We start from the raw sequence: 23,051 nt of genomic DNA on the forward strand, positions 1-23,051 counted from the left end.
ACTGCTCCCAGTTAAGTCTCTGCAAAAAACTGTTTTACATATTCTTTTGCCATGGTACCACAGACTGCAGGTGTTTCCTTGAACAGATGATGGCAGCAGAGGCATTACTTTAGGACTTGGTTTTAAGAAAACTTCAATGAATTTCGATTTCCGACTAATGAGGAGCAACATTCATTATTTTATCATGGTGCTGTTTTTGAAATAGCCCAAAACATTATTAGAGTTCTGTCTTTGGTTGGCGCATCTACAGCCCCACCCGCTTTAGAAAATGAATTGGTTTCAGTTAAAAGTTGGGCTATAGGTAGCCTTAATGATGATGCTATGGTAACTCATTCAGTCACCTTTTTTTGATATACTTTACTTGAACGTTTCAAATTCCAATTTAAATTCCTACTCCACTACATTTCAGAGGGAAATGTACTTTTTACTAAACTACATTTGTCTTACAGCTTTAGTTGCTTTTCAGAATAAGATTTCTCGCCATGGTTTCATTTAAATAACTGTTTGAGGCTCAAATTATTAAATGATCCAATATTTCACAAAAAAAGAAAAATAAAGTCAAAAAATTATTGAAGAATTTATTAAGCAGAGCTTTGTTTTTTCTTATTTTCCTGCCCCACTGACCATCTCATGACTCCTCAGATTTATTTTGTGACTATTTGGAGGACCACGATCCCTCGCTCCTGCGTCAACCAGCTACAGCAGCAAAATGCTCCTCCTTGTGCACCGATGCATCAGTGGCCCACCGGCCCTAAATAAACTGCATTACCCAGGGGGCACTACGTTCTGCTCACCTGTTTCTGGTCTCGCCTGCCTGCTACTATGTGCGTTGGAGGCTTTTTATATACATTCTACCTGCGTGAACTTGCTGTAAGTTTAGAATCAGAAATGCCGCGAGATCAGTCCAAAGGTGGTTCCAACTTTGTGTCGCCGGACTCAGCGACTGCAGCCGCCTTGCTCCCGCGAGGTTTTAATGTCATGTGACATGGTGAAGTTTTGCAGCGCCGGCGAAAGTCAGACGCTGTTTGTAGCGTGCATCACATTAAGTCAGCGCTGAGTCAGGAGGGAGAAGATCGGGTGCCTTTTTCAAAAGAACATGTTCAGCTTTTCATAAAGTCGCGCATCAGTGTCACGTTTCGTGGTACGACCAATCACAGCCTGGATGGGGCGGGACATTAAAAAAATCATGACGTCCTGCAGCACACTTCCAAATGTTGAACTCGTGCATGAATGGTTATAATAATTGTACATAGCATTAACAAATTAGGGAATAACCACAATGTCTAGTGCATTTTCTTGCTCAAGGATTTTATGAATTAAAACAACCCGCAAAATGAAACTACTGTAGGATATTGTCCAACTGGAATACTAGTGGTAAGCTATGAAGTATAGCCTACTGGTATCTGAAACTATAATGAATACATCAACAGTAGGCCTACATCTAATGAAACCTCGGTGGTGTAATAAAACTACTCGATACACACACCAACATGTGAATGGGGATTGCTGGAGTTCACGCGCACACCGCCACCACCTATACTACAGTTGTTTCTTCATTATGGGGTGGTAAGACAAAGCAGCCCATTATTTCAGAGACAATGCCTCCCTCTTCTTCCTGTGCTCTACTGCCCCCAGCAGGCGCATGCTACAATCAGCCACAACAGGCAATAGGAGTGGATGAGCCTGAACCGAGCAGTCAGTCTGTCTTCACCACATGAACACTCCTGTCGGAGGTGAGACCGCCCTCCTCCTGCCAAACCCCCGCTTCCGACTTGAAACAGGAGCCGGTGTCCGGAGCAGGATGTATCGATCTGTTTGCTTGTAGTGCTTCTCCGGCGGATTCCTCAATGCGCCAGCCCCTGGAATGGATCTGGAATCCGGTGTGGCGTCCGCAGGGAGTTTCATCTCCCTGAATGAACATGAACAGAGGTATTACTCAGGTCTCCACGGTCTGTGCCAAGCTGACACCTCAGGAAAACTGTCGCCCAGCAAAGTGGCAGAGCTGTTCAAGGCGTCTCAGCTACCTCCTGAATCCCTGCATAAAGTGAGTATTGCTTGCATCGCGCATCTGCGCCTGCCTGGTCATCACATGTTATGAAGCGTAAAGGGCTGGGAGCTGCGGCTGCTGATCTGCAGTGGACAAACTGAGCAGGGGTCAAAATGATTAGTCTGCAGGCTCAAATGGATGATAATGAGCCATGATAGGTATTGGGTTTTTGGCGTGTCTGCCAGGTTGTGTGTGTGTGTGTGTGTGTGTGTGTGTGTGTGTGTGTGTGTGTGTGTGTGTGAGTGTGAGGGGTTTTTCACACCTCCTTTCTTTAGTCTCACACTCGAAGGCAGTCCCTCTACTTACTGCATTAGCTGTGATGTGTCTCCTCACTACATTTGTAGCCCTTTAGTTTGTCTGTTTATCCACTCAAAAAGAAAATGTCAAATTAGGTTGAGGCTTTTAGTTGTCAGAGTCAAATTAGAGATAGTAATGTCTTTCCAATATCCACACAGGTGTAGATGTGTGCACCAGCTGTCATATCATTCTTTGCTCAGTTGAGTTAATTTGTAATTAGTTTGTTTACTACTGTGGGCAGAAGAATTTCTGATGTTTCAAGTTTTGTACTAAGCCACTATTAGTTAAGTCTGCAAAATCTGCTTAACAGAGAACATTAATGGAAACTAATGGATGCCTGGAGCAAGAGGAAAAATACAACTAAACCTAATGCCCACAGCATTTGAAAAAATATATAATAATATTTATTAAAAATAAAAAAATGTGATATTTACATGATTTATAGTTAAGGAGCTAAAACTTGCAAAAACACAGGCTCCTTTTTAAGTTTGCGCCCACCATCACTGACACAAAATCTCACCATAAAAGGTTTGTGGGTCTAATTCGAGCTTTGAAAAGACAACATATAAGATTCAAACTACTCGGTCTTTCTGTACCCTCTCATAGAACAGTGATATTTCTTTCTCTTTTCATATTATTTCTTATCAAGGGATGATACCATGTGTGCTTGACAGTAAAGATAGAAGCAGTGGTCTTGCTAAACAGTTTTTATTGGCTCCAGAACACAGTAATTTTGCTGACCCATCACAGGGACATAAACATATTTTTCCAGCTCAGATGAGCACAGCAGGTTGCCGCCTCCATTCACACCACTCACTGTCTCGTGGGGTCAGCTCCCAGCGATCGCAGCCTATTGTGTCTCTGTGTGGGTGTCAGGAAGTTTGGCATCGAGCTCTGCTTCCTTCCTGTCCGGCCTGGATCGCCGCCACCACACGGGGGGTGATTGACACACAGCCTTCTGAGCTGTTCGGCCCCGCTGCAGGATGCCTGCAGGATCACTCTTGGACTCAGTGCTGACTTCTGGGTCATTATGTCAAACCGTATCAGAGAATAATAAATGGTAAATTTCACTCAGGATATATGATGCTAGAGGAGCTGTGATGCGATCTGACTTGGATTTTACTGTAAATACACTCTTTGTTATTTGTCAAAACAAAGGTAATTTTCCATTGTGTGCTGTTGAGTCATGATTCACCTAAATTGACCAGATTTACAGAGGAAGGATCTTTATGTCTCACATGTGGTCACAGCAGATAAGTAGTAAAAGTATGACCCTTCTTCCTGCTGAGCTGTCATTGCTGTGTGTCAAGCCAATAATCAGCTCAGCTTCCCACACATTACTCTGCGATAAAATCAGTTGTTTTGCTGATTTCAGTACAGCAAATGTTTCCCATAACGTTTTATCGTGTGAACATGTTAACAGCCAGAGTAGCCATTTGGAGCACATAAGGGAAGGTTAAATGTTTAGTTGGATGACTCGCCTGTGTGGGCAAATTACTACAAGTAATGTGGACTTGAAATTGCGTGATTTAGCCATTTAACAATCTGCTTGCTTTGTCAGGTTGAAGATGAAGTCTCTGGTGTGTGCCGAATACAGTGACATGCTGAGTTACATGTAATTATGTGTTGACAGACGTTGCTGTAGAACCTGTCTGGTTGACTAAGGCGTGTCCTTGATCAACATGTAACTTTCCAGAATTCGGCTCTCCTGGTGTTGTGACATCCAGAACTGTTAGTGCTACGTGCTGCTTGCAGCAGTTGCTCGAATGCCCAATAGGAACATTGATCTTGTTTTTAGCCATGCTAGAGGTGAGGCTTGACATTGCTGCCTTTTGGCTGTTCAATGGATTGCCATGAAAGTTTGACATTCGTGGTTCCCAGATGATAAATCCTAATGATTTTGGTGATCCCCTTTTGCTCTTGCGCCGCCGTGAAGTTTGTGGGTTTTTTGTGGTTTTGAGCAACTATTGGATGGATACCGGGTATGGGTACCGACACTCATGCCCCCCTTTAGATGAATTGTAATAACTTGCTAAAGTACAGATTCAGTATTGCACTCCTTTAAAATTGTCAGACTCACAATGGACAGAAAAGGCTCAAAATCAATGCCACAGAACCAGACCACAGAGATATCATCTTTTTTATTCCACACATGTTCCATGTGGTCAAAACCTCTCACCTATATTACCCACAATGCATCTGGACCGCTGACAGTCCAGTTGGAGATTCAGGTGTGTTATGCCAGTATAATCTAATGTATTCTTGAGCTGCAAGCCTCAAGCAGAGATGAGTAGATAGTCTGGTTAGTTCACTTCTTTCTAACTCCACACCCCCAAATTATATTTCTAAGGCTTCATCTGAAGCCGAGGCTGACTCAAGTGACATCATTTGAGGTAATTTAACAGACTTGTGGGGCCACAAATAATCTTTATGCAACTTTTATTTTCACATATGCAGTAGTACCCAGTGGAGTTCCCCTTTAACTTTTCATCTAGCGCCTTCAATCAGGTCAATATTTCAGTGCATCCAATACTTTGGGTTTTACAACAAAATACATCCAAAACCAATGACATTCCCATTATCCTCAGCTGTACCTTTTGTGTAGTGTTAATTAGCACCTTTTAGCATGCCAACATGCTACTAAACATGGTGCGTGTTAGCTTTGTCATTGTTAGCATGTTAGCTTTCTTGTTTTCATGCTTGCAAATGCGTGTCAGATATCCTGCATCTTAACATGGCTAAACTCAAACTTGAATTACTTGTTCACATAGTCAACTGGGCACATGATTAATTGATATGCGCTGAGATGCTTTTGGCATTCTTCCATCTTCCTTAAATAACTTTCCCCCCTCAGGCCATAGATCTGACCTGCCAGTCTGGATCCTCAAGGCCTTCACTGGTGTTCCTGAAATACTCTGAATGAAAAGAATTCATCTTTCTCTGCAGACCTCTGGCACACTCAGCGCCACAGAGCTGACCTCCACTGTCTGCTCAGACTCTCACTGGCCTGTAGTTATTTTGGATCTCATCTGCCTGTGAAAGCCGTTGAATGAATACAATGCAGGTCAAGCAGAAATAATGCCTCGTAAGGCCACGCACCCTCCAAACTCATTAGACAATGGGTATTAACAGCACTTCTGTCATTCATTTTTCATAAACACATACCAGCCAATGTTTTCCTACTCCTCTGTCACTGTGGTTTTGAACAATGTTGCACTCTAGTGATTCATTTAAAACCGGGGCTATGGTGCTATTTTGTATGTTTCTAAAAAAAAAAAAAAAAAACATTAAACACTGTTAATCCATTGTTGCCACAAGAAGAGTATAAGCTTTTCCGTTTTGTTTGGTTTTGTCATCTGTCAGTCACCTCTTCCATGTTGAAAATCGTCCATTGTGTTGTTGAAGTGACTTGGGAAAACTGAGCTGTAGCCATTTTGCTTTTTTTTCTTTAACAATATTGTTCTCAATATGTCCGGGCCTTTTGTCATAGCTACAATTTGAGGGGTGAACTGTAATATAATTTAAATGAATGGTTAATTAAAGTTACCTGTCAAATTAGAACAAATCTATTCCCCATCAAAAACTTTAATGAGGAAGTGATGAAACAGTGGTTACAGTACAGAGAGTTATTGAAGCACCAACTAGTCAAGTGAACTGCCCTGCTGCCCCTGAGGGCTCAAGAACCCAGGATATCTTTGTGAACGAAAATTCCCTTATTGGCTTTCTTTTACAAAACTAGCTGTTTCACCTTGCTTCCAGTCTTTGTAAGGTAAGCTAACTGACTGCTGGCTAAAAGCTTACCTTACACCAGTAGTTCTCAAACTGGGGGGGGCGTAGAGCCACTTCATCCATTTCATGTCGAGTTGCATGAATATGATTCATGTGGTGACAAACAAACAAAAGTGCTCTGATGCTTGCAAGGCCATTTTGCAAACCTGAATTTTGTTTGTTTCAGTCTTCTGTAGCGTTAATTAAGAATAAAAATTATATCCGCTTTTGGCTTGTGACAGTTGTGAGAACCACTGGCCAACACCAATAGAAAACTGGTGTAAAAACCAAGATGTAGAGGGAGTTGTGAGCTTCAGTGTTGCTGGCACATGGATTTTGTTACCTTCAGACTGAGCCAGGATGTTTCCCTCTTGTTTGAAGTCCTTCTGCGAGGCGGAGGTAATGTGTCGGCTGACAGTACAGTATTTACTATACTGTTCCATCTACTCCACTGTCAGTAAGAAAGCAAATATGGGTAATTTTCAACATGTCGAACTATTCCTTTCTGAATTTCAGCAGGCACATACCCCTCTCTGAGCAAAATGGTGTGTGTGTGTGTGTGTGTGTGTGTGTGTGTGTGTGTGTGTGTGTGTGTGTGTGTGTGTGTGTGTGTGTGTGTGTGTGTGTGTGTGTGTGTGTGTGTGTGTGTGTGTGTGTGTGTGTGTGTGTGTGGCATTAATACTTCCATGACAAAGAACCGTTATTCAGGGTTGCTTTGTTTCCATATTGTATTTAAGAGCTAAAAGTAATTTTTGTCATAGAGGAGCCTGTATTCACATCAGCACAGATATAAACAGTCCAGCTTTTCAAGAACCCGTTTTTATTGATTTTCTTTCCAAATGAAAATTTCTTTCAGTTATATTTTGGGGAAATTTGACCCTGATTGTCCCACACAATCCTAATCTTCTTTGCGCTCCCAAAGCATTCATTGTTCTTTTAATCAAAAGAGTACTGGATAAACAGATCCCACTGTGGTGCTTATCCCTTACATGATGTTTCTGCTAGCTTTATTCTGTTAGTAGAGCCTGTAATGTTGTACCACACATTATCTTGATCATGGTGTAAAATAATCACACACTTATGCTTACTCTAGTCCAGGCAGTATGTATCAGGAGATGTTACAGAGTAATGTATTATTAACATATTATCTACAGTTGTCCTTTGTTGTGTTCTTTTATTAATCTACATATTCTGTGTGTTTTCAGGTGACTGAGGTGTGTGGAGCGAAGCATCTGGGCTACTTTGGTACACCTCAGTTCTATGTGGCCCTGAAGCTGCTCGCGGCCGCTCAGTCTGGCCTGCCCATCCACCTGGAGAGTGTAACAGCCAGTAAGTCTGCTGCTCAGAGAGGAGGCGTCTTATGAGAGCAAAAGGGGATCAGGAGATTATCTTAACATGGCAGGATTTGGTCTAATCTGGATGAAAGGGGAGTCGCGTGGAAAGGACTAAGTGGGTTGGCCCTTATTACAAGAGCGCACAATCAGTCACACCGAGGCAAAAGAGAAAATCTGTTTTCTACGTAGCACATGGCTGCTTGATGGATTATTAGAAAAAGTATGTCAGAGTTTTGTATTCACTGTGGTGGTGTTCAGTTAGCTCACCTCGGCAAAGTAAGACATGTTAAGAAGTGTAAAGACGCTCAACCTGATTAATTCCCTCAGTCTAATTCTAGATGTATCAAAGGTCGCCATACTGGAAGCTCCTGATCAGGCAAGAATCACAATCTTCTTTAGAATACTTTTGTTTTTAAACTTATTTCCCAAGGAGAAGAAAAAAGGAAACAATGTTAAATACCGAAAGAAAAAATCCCAAACTAACATGGTAAACAAGAATCATAAACAAGCCTCATGTCTCCCTTTAGATCTACCTCTGCCCAGGTTTGTTGGGCTGAAGAATGAACCAGAGATGCGATACTCAGCCATCCCTCCGAGCATTGACGGTCAGGGGGGTCAGTGTGGGATTGCACTTGGCTCTGTATCCTGGACTCCAGCAGACAGGAGCGCCTTCAGACCCTTGGAGGCCAACACAGAGAAGAAGGTAAGCTTGCGAGTAAATATCTGATGCTACAAAACATTATGTGCTGACTTCCTCGCTCTCTGTTAAGATGTGTTAGAACAACATTGAGTTAGCCAGTTAGCTCACTTGCAGCGGCCCGGGTTCGAGTACAGCCCATGGCCCTTTCCTGCATGTCGTCTCTCTCTCTCTCTCTCCCCCACATTTCCTGTCTCTCTTCAGCTGCCCTACCCAAAATAAATGCAAAAGCCCCAAAAAATGTGTGAGTGGGTGCTGTGCTGAGGAGAGCTGACCGAGAAAGTCATCTATAATGATCAGAGCTTCCTCACTGAGAGATTAGAGGAGAATGACTAGCCTCCTTCCATGTACCAAACCGGCCACGGGTATGGGATATCTCGCAACACAACCCTAATGAAAAACGTGATGTGGATCACCAAAACTGGATAACTGAAGAGTCGACAAACTGCAGCCTTTTCTGGCAGCAACTGTAACAACTTGCTGATGGCAGCAAAATCTGAAATTAATGGCATGAATTTGGGTTGTTAGTGCCAGTCCCGTGCTGCATTATACTTAAAGTAAGTCGCTTTGGATAAAAGATGAATGACAAGTTATTATTATTGAAAGGAATTGTTCACAGTTGGTCAAGTCATGTGACCATTTGAACAATGAAAGAGATTTTGCTGTAATCATTCCTTCTTTCCAGTGTAAATGATGGGGGATAAAATCCACAGTCCTCATTTTGTGCAAAAAGCAAAAAGATTCTCTTTTGAATATATCTACTTTATTTGATAAACCCTGCTGAAGGCTCATGTTAACTTTTTGTACAAAATGAGGACTGTGGTTGTTGGCCCCGATCACTTACATCGAAAGCGCAATAGGAAGGCGTCTTATGGTCAGTATGAACAGGTTACAATTACGCAACTACTGCAAGCAAACCTGTTTCAATGGGCCAATAAAACCATTTATGCATTGTCGTTGTGGCACTGTGGCAGTCTAGGGGTTAAGGTGCCGACCATGAATCACAGTGTCCCTGCTTCGAGTTCAGTGGGAGACCCTTGTTATATGGCATCCCCCGTCTCTCTCCCTTTCATTTCCTGTCATCTCTTTACTGTTGTCTATGTAATTAAGACATATAAGTCCCCAAAAAAATAAGTTTGGATTAGAATTAAGATGTCTGTATAATTTAGTGCCCCCCCCCCTTCAAAACTGGAACATGGACTGACATGCAAGAGTTATTCTAGGTCAGTGCTCTCCTGCTAAGCTACCATAGTAGTCCTACTCTTGTGAGACAGCAGTCTACCTGTTCTTAAATAGATACTTCAAGAGGATACATTGTCATAACAGCGTCATAATGTTGTCATAATGCGATAGGTTACATTTTGGCGTGAGTCGGAACAGTCCGTTCATAACATTAATGTGCCACTGAAAACGTGCATATTCCAGTTGTGTTCGTGGGAGAGTTTTCCAGCAACTGCAACTCAAATCTGCTCTAGGAGTAACTAGTAGTATGTGCATGGTGGCTACGTATTGTTCTGTGCATGTGGAATAACAAATATTCTGTTCCCTGAAGGAACCTTGGTCCCCACCACGATCACCGTGCAGCTCACCACCTCGCTCTCCACTGACCTACCGCAGCTACCTGTACGCCAAGCAGAGAAACGGGGCAGACTCACAGATCAGTAAGACCTACAACAGCAAAACACTCAAATATGCAAATATGTTTTAAAGTTACACTGGTCGGAGGAATTGAAACGTTGGCTTTAAGTTAGAAACCTATCATTGTAGATTTCATGGCCTTTGTTTTATGTTTTTTATTTTTAATACCTCAGTTGTTGTTTTTTTGTTGTTTGTTTTCAAGTTTCCACTATTGGCAGAAACAACTCAGCCCCTTATGTTTTAACTCGACTTCACATCTGTTTTCATCACCAGGAAATCTTACTGTTAATACTGTAATTCAGCATGTTTTCTCTACATTGCACTTGCTCATGTTCTCTTTGATGAAACACTTTGCTTGCTGATTGCTCTGTGGACTACAACTGCGAGAAGTGCATGTCTTGCACTTCTCATGTGTTATGAATCAGAAATGAACTCAAATGAAAAACATGAGTTTTTGCTGCATCTCTGACACCTATTTAGTCTTTCAAAATGGTTGGCTCTCTCCTCGCGTTACTCTCTCCGGGTCCTTTTGATCTGTAAATCTCTCATTCTCTCAGATCACTTTTTCTGAGGGGTGTAATTGTTAAGAAATCGTTGCATGTTAGTCTCAGATTTCTCCTCCACCAAAGCTGTGTTTTTCTCTCCGATCTTTCAGCCTATGAAAGCAAACATTCCTCACGGCCGATCGTTCAGCTAGAGCAGCACTCCTCGCCCAGTAACTATGGAGCCAAAACCGCTGTAGAGCATCCTGCTATGGCTCGGGTAAAGAAAGATTTCTTATAGCGACCGTGTTAATGGTTCTTTATATTTCAGTAATGATATATGTGTATCTTCCCAGGCTTCCTCATCAGAGAGACTGGACCAGCAGGGTATAGTGGACTATTCTGATGATGACCCCTGGAGGATCACAGTGGAACAGCTGGAGTATTACACTAATCAGTTCAAGAGCTTGCAGCCTGACCTGGGGGCTCTCATCCTGGGTACGGACCCCCACCCCTCTTCTGCACCTATTTATGAAAAATAAAAAAAACACTTTACCACTTTGTGTCTCTTTTGTAGGAGCTATTGCAAAGAACTTCTTCACAAAATCCAAGCTCCCAATACCAGAACTTTCCCACATTTGGTAAGTGCTGACTCATAGTGTTATCTGTCCTTGTTCTGTTCTGGGGTCAGTTGGGTGTTTATCAGCCAAGCCACCTCAGCTGAGTCAGACAGAGGCCTCATCTTAAAGGTGCAGCAGACCTTTACTGCCTTCTCATCCTCAAACTAAAAAGGTTTCACCACAAGTATATTTAGAGCTGTTTTATCATGTATTACAATAATGAGGATAACTTGATAACATAACATTTTATAGGAAAATATAACATATATATCAATATAGCAGTTAATAGTAGTTTCTCACAATCTTAAAGGAATCGTTTGGCGTTTTCTTGCCAAACTTATATAAGTAGATCAATACCACTCTCGTGCCTGTAGGCTATAGTAAAGATAAAAATAGAGCCAGGAGACAATTAGCTTAACAGAAAGACAGGAAACAGCTAGCCTAGTTCTGTCCAAATGCAGCAGAATCCGCCTACCAGCACAATGTGTCATTTTTACTCTTCACTCTCTGTATTTTGTTACCTTTGTACAGAGCCAGGCTAGCTGTTACCAAATGTTTCCAGTCTTTGTGCTAAGCTGCTGGTTGTTAACCTAGCTACCATGAATATCAAACTATCCCTTTAAAGTTAGTTCATTAACATGCTATATATCATTTGTTTAGTCCAAACCAAGTTGTAAAAGTGATTTTTAAGAGGCTAAAAATTGTGGTAGTGAACTATATAATTTGTTCAATTGTATTTGTACCAATTAGCAATAGTAAATAAATTAGCAGTAAATTGCTAGCTTAACTATAGAGTATTTTTGTCAGTGCACAGAAGATCAGCTGAACATGGAAATTATTGTTTTATATATATATATATATATAGAAAGATTTAACATTCGTCTGTGAATTACTAATGAATATTTACTTGGATTTAAATTTAACTTTTCCAGTTTTCCTTAATTGAGTATCAAATGACATAGTTCTTTCCAGAAAACATATTATAAACCTATCGTGTAATATTATATGTCCACTCTCAGGTTTTGCAGATATTTTTCATTTTATCAACACTTTATTTTCAAGGGAGTTGAGTGATGTGGATAGAGATGGAGCTCTCACTTTCTCTGAGTTCTGCACAGCCTTTCACTTGATTGTGGCACGCAAGAACGGTTACCCTCTCCCAGAGAGCCTTCCTCCGACCCTGCAGCCAGGGTTCAAGCAGCAGGAAGAGGACATACCGGATACTCCTGAAGTAAGAGAAACGGCCATGAATCTGTTCTCTGAAACAAGTCTTTGTCTCTGTCTTTGCTTTAGTTTGCTGGTTACTCCTATTTCAGAATGAAACTCTTTAAAACTGTGCTTTTTGGCAGAGTGCAGAGGCTCTTATTGTCTTTGAGGATGAGGAACTGAGGCCTAGTCAGATGGTAAACTAAATCCGCAGATAAAACTCAGATAAAAACAGTTTCCAAAGAATAGTTAAGGTGGAGTCCTCTTTGGCAGTTGTCGAAATTAACTTGCATTTGTTCAAGTACTGTAACTAAGTACAGTTTTGAGGTACTTGTACTTTACTTAAGTATTTCTATTGTCTGATACTTTATACTACTCAACTAAAGATCAGAGGAAATTTTGTAATCTTTACTCCACAACATCTATTTGATAACTTTACTTACTTTCCTTTAAGAAAAGTTTGATACCAACACTTGTGTATATTTTCTTAACTGCTGTTTTAATGCATCACTTTTACTTGCAACAGAGTATTTCTACACTGTGGTGTGCTACTTGTACTTTAAGTAGAAGATCTGAGTATGTTTTCCACCACTGCTCGTAGTTGCCTGTTGGGGGCACTAACAAGCTGAACATGAGATTTCTCTAAGTTCGTCCATCAACAGGTTGAGCTTAGAGCATGAGCCTGTACTTCCTAAAATGCACTACACCCTTTAGCAGGCAGTGATGTAGCGTTGTTGTAAATGTAGCCGATCATTGTTGTTGCTTTGTTTTTTTAGGATCGGAGCATCATAGAGAGGCTCCAGCCAAGCCTGGCAACAAATAAACAAGATTTGAAAGAAGACTTACGTAAACAAGGTAAAATTAGATAGACCAGTTTCCACTTCATTTATTAAGCAGTTCTTCCCAAAATACAAAAAAACATTATACTCTAAAATCAGATGCAAGGCACGTGCACTTCCTCTGAGGTAACACACAATATGAACTGGAAAAGTGGCAAAGCTTTCAAAAAACCTTTCAATATTGTTTTCTACATTCATTTTGATCCAAATATGTCAATAAAACAACATAAAATGGTTTGTGATTTTGGAGTGCTGTTATCCCAGTTTATACTAAACATCATACTGCATATTTTCTCAGACGTTCGTACATTCTGCAGCAATCAAGTCTTCATGCACTTAGTCCTACTGCTGTGTCTTTATTCCTGTGTCTACAGATCTAGGTGTGAAAAGGGTGACAACATCTCGAGAGAAACAGGCTCTACAACTTAGTGCTTTTCCTGACAGACCAGGTGAAACTCAAACTGCTTCTAACATGGGAAATGACAGTTAATAGTCTCGTACATACATGCATCATCTCACACAAATACCCCACTCCCTTCAGTACTGATGATGGGGTCCTTTCCTCTTTTGTCATATTTGGTGAAAATAAAGGTTCAATTAGTGATTTAACTGAGTTTGTAGCGTCAAAAAACTGAGGGACTTTTCATAAATCTTCAGAAAAAAAAGCACCAACAGTGGCATTGAAATTATGTGTAATGCTGATTTAGCTACTTTACACGCATGGGATTACTTTGTGGTTCCACGGGGAAGTAGTTGCTTCTTATTTACACGAGCTAAAACAAGACCAAAAGCCTGATGTGTCTTTGTTGGTTTAACGTATCCTTCCTCACAGAGCCGCCTCATGACCTGGACCCACAGATAAGGACAAAAACAAGACAGAGGTGAAAATCACAGAAATTGGGCAACAAGTCTTTTGAACTCCCACATTGCTCACTAACCTCATTATACTTTTTGTTTTTCCGCCCATGTGAGTTCACCTCCAGGTCCTACTCCAGCACTTCTTTTGAAGATGCAATGAAGAAAGCAGAAGAGCCTCCCACCCCCCCACCTCGACCCCAGAAAACCCACTCCAGAGCGTCTTCGCTGGACCTCAATAAGCTCTTCCAGCAGGGCGCTCCGGGTACGATTCACACCCACAGACTGTCCCTGTCTTCACTCAGCTCCTCTCACAACATTAAGTTTATTACCACACTGCCTGGAACTACGGTGCATTTCGAAATCAAGTTATTGTGTTTGTTTATGATAGTTCTCCTTTCATGGGAGGATAAAAGGGGAAATGGAGATGGTTGGGTTTTTATTGTTCAGTCTGAAAGGTGAGAGGTTCAAAAGAGTGCAGTTCACTGTCTGATTAGGAAAATGTGGGTGGTTTATTTGTGTGATATGTGACTCCTGAGAGCAATATACGAATATAGACACACTAGTTAATAGCTCGGTGATATTTTGTCTGGATTTTAGGCGTGAAATGGTTGCCACCTCCTCCGGCACTCCCTCCTAGACCATCGACTTCACAGGTAAGAATGGGTTGATTATAGCAGGAACACTTGCTAATGTGCTCTTATATCGGGTGAACAGCCTTTGTTGTTCCTCACATAAACTAATCATGATGGAAAGCTTTGGTTAATCACCGATCGCCTTTCTTTTCAGGTTTCTCATTTTATCAACGTTTCGGAGAAGACTCCGCAGAAAAAAGTGCAGCAGCCAAACTTTGCTGACTTCAGTCACTTTAGAGAAGAGGTGAGGATAAAATCTGATTTTCAGCTTTGATTTGTCTTGATTTGAGTTTCAGCAAATGCAGCAAGCAGCAACACAAATTGACTCAAAAAATAAGGGGTAAAAAATAAGTTTACAAATTCAACATTCCACTCCCTGATTGTCAGCATTTTCCACTCTCTGATTTTCCTCCTGCCATCCCAGCTGTTGCACTGAGGTCATGTTTGTCATATATACAGGCCTCTATTTCAAGACAGAAATGAACTCAAAGGTGTGGCGTACATCAAATTGCAAGCGAGCGACTACATCAAGGATTTATTTAGGGCTGAAGCGACGTGTGGCTTATTTAGTCTCTACCTTTTTTAACCCCCGTTCTCTTTGTCATTCATTTCTCTTTCCTGACACGTTTTATTATTTAATTTGTATCCTGGCTATTACACAACACAGCAATCCAGTGCATGTTTAATATTCATGACAAAACGTGTCATTTTCACACAGAAAATAGCAATAGAAAGTTGAATGAAGGGCCTAAATGAAAACGTGTGAAATCTGTAAAATGTTTGCCTTGTTTGATTTGATATGATTTGGCATTTAGGTGGACAATGTCTACTTTCTGTTAAAATCAAACACACCAAACTCCAATCCGGTGTCATTTTACTGTCTGAAGCAGTGTTTTATCAGATTTACTCAGTCATAGATAATAGACAGATAAATTTATGCAGATGAGTATAAAAAGTACTTATTTTTCAAACCTCCAATTTCTGAAATTAGCTGTATGCCCAACAGACATAATAAACAACATGTGCAGATGCTCAAATATTGTATTATTTGGAGTCAAGTGTAAGATTTCCCTGGTAATTCCTGGTAAAAGAAATGTATATAGAAAGCTCTTCTTTGTATTTCTTTGACCTTCCTTCTGGGAGACAGCCTGAAGGGTTTCTGTCTTTATGGCATCCACCCATCTGACTCATATTTGACAAATCAGATGTAGTTTTAGGGTCAAGGGCGCTGCAGCTCCTAATTTTATTCAAACAGACTGGCTTAATCCTTCCCCTTTTATCTTGGTTGTCATTTGATCCCTCAAATCCGTCCCCTGTTACTGAGTTAGACTTTATTACGCTGTCTTTTTAATCACTCGTTGAATCCAGCAGACGTGCCCTTGCACTATTCGCTCTCTGCTGTTGTATTTAACTCCTCTCCATCAGTGCTGTATGTGCAGTATCACGCTCCTCTGTCTTCCCACAGGATGTTTTGCTTAGTCTTAATTAAAAGCAAGAAGATTGGACGAGACCTTTAAGTGGCTGCACCCTGTATGTATAGTTTTCACTTAGTAAGACAAATTGAAACTCATACCAGCCCAAACCCTCAGAGAGACAAAGGTAAACTATATAGGTAGTTAAATATAGCTTTCTTAACATAAAACATGTCTTAAGTTAAGGGTGAGTATTTGATACATGCTTTTGCAGGGAGCCCTTGGGAGCTGTTCAATTTGCAGTTATGGTGAAAGGAAAAACAGCTTCGGTTATGGTGAAACGAAGGCAGACACTGTTCATTCTTAGTAACTTGCATGTGTTAAATTAAACCCACTTTACTTCACGTCCCTTTACTTAACCTAACTTTACTTCCCTTCACTTTCTATCACTCATGACTTTTCTACACTTCACTTTACTTCACTTAACTTATCTTTGCTTCACTTAATTTCACGTCACTTCACTTTTCCCAGCTACAAACTTTTCCACGGACCACAGCGGGGTCCGTAAGAACAAACTACACAGCAGTTAATGAGACACTGGGCAGGTGGCCACAAGTGATGTTACTGCAGCCGTGACCTAAATGCAACATCTTTGTAGTTTTTTCCAAAGCACAGCAGAGCTAAATACACACATCTGTCAATCCAACTACACTCCACACTCACCAAGGCTGCCCACCATCCCAAATTTGACATGGACCCACTTCACCAAGTAATTACACACAGACACTGTTGTGTTCGCCAAGATCACCACATAGAGCTTTAGTGTCTGTAACGTTTCTTCACCTGGTTTGGATATTCTTATTGCCGGTTTGCTCTTATTTATATCCACCTTCAACATGTACATAATGAGAATAATAGTTTACTCTTGCATCCCTTGCACTCTGATCACTGCACTATTTGTCAATATGTCTATATTGTTTTGTTCATGGTGTGTATATTAGTGTTGTCTATATTGTAGTTTGTGTCTGATTTTATTATATTATTATTTTATTATTGTATTATTGTATGAGTAAGCACACTGTGAGCAATGTACAAACTGAGTCAAATTTCTCGTATGTGTACACATACCTGGCAATAAAACTGATTCTAATTTATATTAGTCCAAACGGTTCATGTGACGATGACAGTAATTCTTCAGCTTTTACATTGCAGGAATGAAACAGCCGTGACCCACGGCTGATGTGACCACACATGCTGCTGGTGGCGGTTTATTGCTTTTAAATGTTTCCATGCTGTGGTCGTGTTTCACGTCTAATGGTGCAGTGAGTCTCAGGGTCATTTATTTGTGTCTGCTTGCATGTCAGTTGCATTGCTCAGCAAAATAGATTTTTGGTTTTCTTGGGTACCATTTTACAGCAGCAGCATTGGCCTGTTTAAGCCATCAGGAAAGCCCAGGCATTTCAACTGCCACCGCAACGGAGACAGCAGCCCATTGAAATTAGTGGATCAAATTCACTAAATCCAACATTAACAGATGGCAAATGATGGAGCGCAGAAAAAGTAGAGAAGGTGCTGCCTAGTAATAAATGCATTCAACTTTCATAACAACTAATCTGGCAGTCTTGCTATGAGTTAATATTAAGAAATTGACCTTCATGTGTAGGGCCTGTCTTCACACTCTGCACTATTAACCTCTCTGCTGAATGGAAGCAGGTGGTGATACTTTTATACATTATGTCTAGAAGAGAATAATGGCTGAAATGCAGCAGGGAGATGCAATAAAAGCAAGATAATCCATCATGGCTGCCCCTGAGCAGGCAGGAAACAGCGGCTGGAGAGCCCTAGATCGTGGTCCCTGCAGGGACCGTGCTGATTTATCCACGGTCAGGGCAGACACATTTCATCCTGCCTCTTTAGCAGCTCCCTCATATTATTTCACCTCATCGTGACATCAACACTCGTACGTCGGCCGTCAGCAGGAAGAGATGTTTTATCGTATAGCTTATGCGGCCTTTGTCCTAGCACATTTTTTGGTGTAATTTAATTTTACTCACACTTTTGCTTTTGTCTGTGTTGCAGGAGGAGAGCAGTGTGAAACCGGAGGAACAGGGTCCGCGCTCTAGATTTGGTCCAAGTACTGAGGACTTGACAAATGCTTCAAAACAGGTCTGAAATGCTAACGTAGACATGTGAGAGCAATGTTGGTTTTATTTTATGTGTCTATGTCTCTGGTGGGGTTCGGAGGCAAATTTGTATTTTTTAAACTTTCCTTAACAGGACGTGATTGGAGTTTCTCACAGTCAGGCCCCACAGAAGCCAGTCCGCAGGAAATACCACTCTGAGAGCCAGAACCTGGAGACCACACCTCCACCTGCCATGCCGTTTCCTCCCCCTACTAAATCTGCTCAAAAGTTAGTTAAACATTTGAGTCTTTAAACCTAAAGTACAAACAAGTTTGCTTTTCAACTAAGTCTGATTGAATGTGAATTGTATTGAGTAGAATTAGGTTAAACTAATAACCGTGGCAAAAAATAATTCAATAAAAATAATAATAAAAATAATAAAGTAAGGTCACTTTAAAGATGTTAAAGATGTTCTAATCAATATTTTAATATGAAGAATGGATCAAATGTGTAATGAAAGGAAAGGTGAAAAGTGAAAGTGTTAAAAGAATCGCTCCTAGCAAAGAGTTATCACTCATCTCTACTTCCCCTCAGCTCTATAAAGCTTTTTAGCCAGTTTGAACTTGTTTTGGTTTTACAGCCTGCGACTTGCAATGGAGTCATGTGACTTTGAACAGAGCAATATAATAATTGTTTCTGTTTTTTTTAAAAAACAGATCTTTTTATGTATAGCCTGTATATCCTTTCCATAATGTTGTCAGACACTTATAATAACAATCTGAGGCTGTCAGTGGCAAAGAAAAAGCACTTTGGTGGACGTACTCTGATGGGGCGCAATTGCCAACAAGGATTACATTGCAGTCCTGTTTTGCTGTGGCCGACTGCAGTGCGCTCACTCAATACTTGACCAATTTAAAATGTCATCCCCATTAGTCACGGAGACACAAAAGCGTGGGAAAATAGGGTCCAGGTTGAAAATACCGCCCCCTCCTGCACTTCATATGCAGTGAGTGGACAGGCAGCGTGCACGAAAGCAGGCAGGCAGGTAGGTAGGCCAGCTGTGACAGACACACACACTGGATTGATTTCATTTTTGTGTCAGAGCAGTAATGAGTCTTGCATACATGCTCCTGTATCCGTAACCAGACAGCTCATTGAAACCCATGTACTTTCTTCCCATCTTTTCGGTGTCCGCCATCTTAGATTGCAGCATTGTTTCAGAGTTTGCTTTGACTCAAGGCATTTAATCCCATCTCCAAATACCGAGTTTAGACCCAAATGACACTGAAAGAAATGTCAGTTATGTTGATCTATACTATTGATGTAGAAAATGAATTTAAAACCTGATAAAAGTGGATAAAATTCTTTCAGACTGATGTCCAAACAGAAGAGGGAGATCCAGATGGCGATTCGTAAAAACAAGGAAACCAATGCAGTGTTGACACGCCTCAATAGCGAACTCCAACAACAACTCAAGGTTAGCCCATCTTCTGTTTGTTATAGCACAACACACTTGTAGATGTTGATGCAACCATGCCAGTCCTTATACAGTATTCTGCTGAAGGAGCATGTTTTTGTCTATGTGAATTGGGTGTGGACTACATGGCTGGCCACAGTGACTTTCTGACACTCCCTGCCCTTCGACAAGGAGTTCATACACTACATTTTCACCACAAGCATAACACCGTGGTGATGTTCTTGTTGACACTGTTTCGAAAGTTTTTGTTTGTGTGTTAGAAGTTCAATTGTACTCGCTCTCAAATGAGTGTGACAACAAATGCTCCCGCTGGTCTAACGTGGTGTAAAAGCCGTGCTAAACTGTCTGCTCCCCTACCCATCACTCACAGTTGAACTAAACAGACTTGGCTGTTTGTACTGGGGATCTGCCTGTGGCACACGCACTCAAATTTGGAACACATGCTGCATGCCTGTCATTCTCCACGTAAATGATCCAGCACCTTCACGCTCACATGCACCACTTTTAGAGCTTTAATAAAACAGAGGCTAAAGAATAAAATGGACAAAAAATCAAGCAATACAAATCCAATTTCAGGCCATTCTCAAAAATTATTCCAAATAGGCAGTTTGATTTTATGCTAGAGTTAAAGCTTTTGTAATGGCATTCTTCTTCCATGAGTCCTCGGTAATCTAGGATGTAATTTATTCACTCTAATTCTGCCAGTTCCTCAAAGCATCTGTGGAATTTTTCAGAGAAAGGCATATGTGTCTTTATATAGACTTGGGCCTTGTTGAAATACCATTGGCATTTACAACTGTCTTCTTCAGAATAGAGCCTGGGCTGGTCAGGCATCCAACTACAACAGGGTGTGCGAGGAAAGACAGGAGGCTGGATGGAAAGGAATAGCTCTTCTTTGACTTTTACCCCTAAAGTTGCTATAACATTTGAAATGAAAACACGTGCGTAGTAACAATTCAAGTATATCAAAACCCCAAGGGCTCCCAAGATAGATCAAGATGACTAAAGATCAATGACACTTTCATACACTTTCACTTTCTCAGGCCTCTGAAACTCCATCAAATAAACAATAAAACAAAAGTGGCATTCTCCTCTCACTTTGACACACGGTATATCCAACGCACCCTTTTCATCATGGCTGTATACTTAAGTCCTGAGTATTCTCCTTACTCTTTTGCTGCCATGCCTGCTGCCGCACCGCTCACCTGAAAGCCATGATGTCCCTTCATGCCGCTGCTGTCGTCGCTACTGCTGGTCTTGTAGAATTTCAATTTCCACCTCCACCCTCAGCACCCAGATCTGAGTCTACAATCCCCTCCGGGGAAGTTACTATGGTCACTTGCCACTCCCTGCTGTGCTGTGCGCTGCACATAGTCTACATTCTCACAATAATTCATTCCACATATGTTGGCTGATTGAAACGACCTTGTGGCCTTTGCTCAGTTAGCCTGTCAACTGGTAGGCCTACAATCTGGGGATGTTTGCATACTGTTCATTCTGTCCTACAGCTTGAACAAGAAAAGGGGCCACTTTAGCGGATTAATCTTGTAATAGACCATCATTACAAACAGTCCTAACAGGCAGTCAACTCGAGTCTGCCGCTACACTCGCTGAGTCTACGTTGGAAGTTACTATGGTTACTCCCCACTCCCTGCTGTGCTGTGCTTTCTTGTGGGGAGTAACACGGTCAGGCCCTAGATGCCAGATATCAACACTGTACATATTTTACAATTACATAATTCCACATGAGTTGGTTGATTGAATTGTGGTCTTTCCTCTAGTGCCACCCTCAGGACAATTTTTAACCCTGTTATTGGTAAAGCTCAGAGACTAAAGGATTCTTAATATGCTATTCATCCTGTCCAACTCTTTTATATTTGGAGGTATAAAGAACATTTGGGGCCACGTCCATCTTCTTCCGGACCAGAATTAACATGTAAATAAAGTATATAATGTAATTACTGCCTGAGGTGCATCTCTTGTTCAGAGGGCGGTGATCAAAGGTCATGTTGTTGTTTTTTTGTTTTGTTTTTTTGGGTTGGCTGCAGGTAGTTCACCAGGACAGGGTCACCTTGGAGTCTCAGCTGGAGCTCCTGCGTCCTCTGGCCTCAACGTGACTGAGCCTGAAGTCTGGTTAGAGTCACGTAACCTGCGTGTCACCGAAATGCATCTCTATCAAACATGAATGTTTGAGCCAAGATACAGAAAGTTGTTGTCTTCTTGTCATGGATACATAATAAATGTAAAAGGGTTGAAGATGGGTGTCAGACTGGGATGTGCCTCTTCGGTTTATTTGATGAATAAATCCAGTCCCACATCCAAATGTTTGTCTGTATTACGCTTAATGATGTTTTGGAGGATTAGATTTTTTAAAATCACTGTAAGATAGGCACATGTTAAATATCCTGTCATTCACTGTTCTAACTTATTTTTTCTCTTTTGATTTACTGTTACTTTCTCCCTTGAATCTTACCTTGCTCACAAAACGTGTAACAGTTTGTCTACATATTGCCATGACTCAGATACATGTTTATGTTCGTTGTTAATAACGGCAACTAAAGTACTCTCAGTTTTTGGCAGTCCATGTATACAGTACATTTCATGGGTATCCACGTGTGGTTTAAAGCAAGTGATGGTGCTACAGATTAGTTGCACTTACAGTCTTTAAAAAATGCACATTTGGAAGGTTGTACTTAATGTTATAAACAGCCACATATGGGTTGGATTTTATTTGGTTACAAATTCTACCCTGCACATTTTATTGTCTGTTGTCTCATTGTAGCTCTGGCACATGAGGCTATTAGGAAACTGAAGAATGTTGACACTGGATTTGTGTGAAATATGGACATTTACTTGAAACTTTGCTCTATCTTTAATTTTAGCCCTGTCTGTCAATATTGAATCCCCCTATGTTTATTATCACATGAAGAGTTATATCTGCAGTGCATCCATACGGTCACAATGATTTTACTGATATTCAAGTTTGCAAAAAAAAATTACATTTAAAAACTAAGCCAGTGTTAACTGTCTAGAAAAGAAAGGAATAAGCATAACATTCTTCCAATGTTGTTTTTTTTTTTTTTTTTTTTTTGCAGGATGGATTTCAAAAACAGCTAATATCTGCACAAGCAGATGTGGTTTTGGTTTTATCTATGCAAAGATGTGGTGCTGCTTACGCTTGCTTTATACCTTTTTCCCCCACACATCCTAATTGTTCATGATGATAAATGAAGTGGTTGAAATACATGATGGCATGCTTGATACTGCATGTTTGCTAAAATGATGTAAGCATTGGACTGTAAATTCACCTTCAATCATGCACAACTGAGCTCTGAGCTGAAGAAGGTAATCAAACTAACCAATAAAGTTGTCTATTTTTATTGTTTGTAATTATTTTATTATACCTATTGATACAAGAGTACATCCTTTTTGTCAATAACTGAAATAAACATTGTTTTACCCTTTTTAATAGAGTGTAAAGATATTACTTAGGGTTGCTCTAAGTGGCATGAATGTGCAAAACGTTGGAAAACATTTCTCAAGTGATGTATCCTCTGAGCAAAAGGCAAAACCTACTCTGAAATTCCAAAAGAAAGTACTTCGCACTTTTAAGACTCAAAT

General features: G+C 40.8%; 1 protein-coding gene across 1 annotated transcript; it reads left to right on the forward strand.

The window, feature by feature from the left end:
• Positions 1–1,659: 1,659 nt before the first annotated feature.
• reps2 (RALBP1 associated Eps domain containing 2) lies at positions 1,660–22,810 on the forward strand. The gene is made up of 18 exons (XM_038716569.1): positions 1,660–2,044; positions 7,318–7,441; positions 7,974–8,149; positions 9,696–9,804; positions 10,437–10,543; positions 10,620–10,761; positions 10,841–10,904; positions 11,946–12,114; positions 12,866–12,944; positions 13,303–13,377; positions 13,761–13,809; positions 13,912–14,048; positions 14,384–14,439; positions 14,573–14,662; positions 17,910–17,996; positions 18,108–18,241; positions 19,325–19,430; positions 21,479–22,810. Exons 1-18 carry the CDS (start codon positions 1,865–1,867, stop codon positions 21,545–21,547), a joined length of 1,953 nt encoding a protein of 650 aa, XP_038572497.1. The 5' UTR covers positions 1,660–1,864; the 3' UTR covers positions 21,548–22,810.
• Positions 22,811–23,051: the final 241 nt, after the last annotated feature.

This window comes from Micropterus salmoides, unplaced genomic scaffold (genome assembly GCF_014851395.1).
Source record: "Micropterus salmoides isolate LMB-PRFRI ecotype aquatic unplaced genomic scaffold, ASM1485139v1 Ms_hic_scaffold_13, whole genome shotgun sequence".
Lineage (NCBI taxonomy): Eukaryota > Metazoa > Chordata > Actinopteri > Centrarchiformes > Centrarchidae > Micropterus > Micropterus salmoides.

Excerpts from the sequence above, each read along its gene's own strand:
- reps2 (XM_038716569.1), top strand. The coding sequence starts at position 1,865 with ATGGATCTGGAATCCGGTGTGGCGTCCGCAGGGAGTTTCATCTCCCTG. Across the intron at positions 8,150-9,695 it reads AGGCCAACACAGAGAAGAAG|GAACCTTGGTCCCCACCACG; the intron begins GTAAGCTTGCGA and ends TGTTCCCTGAAG. Across the intron at positions 14,049-14,383 it reads CTTCCAGCAGGGCGCTCCGG|GCGTGAAATGGTTGCCACCT; the intron begins GTACGATTCACA and ends TCTGGATTTTAG.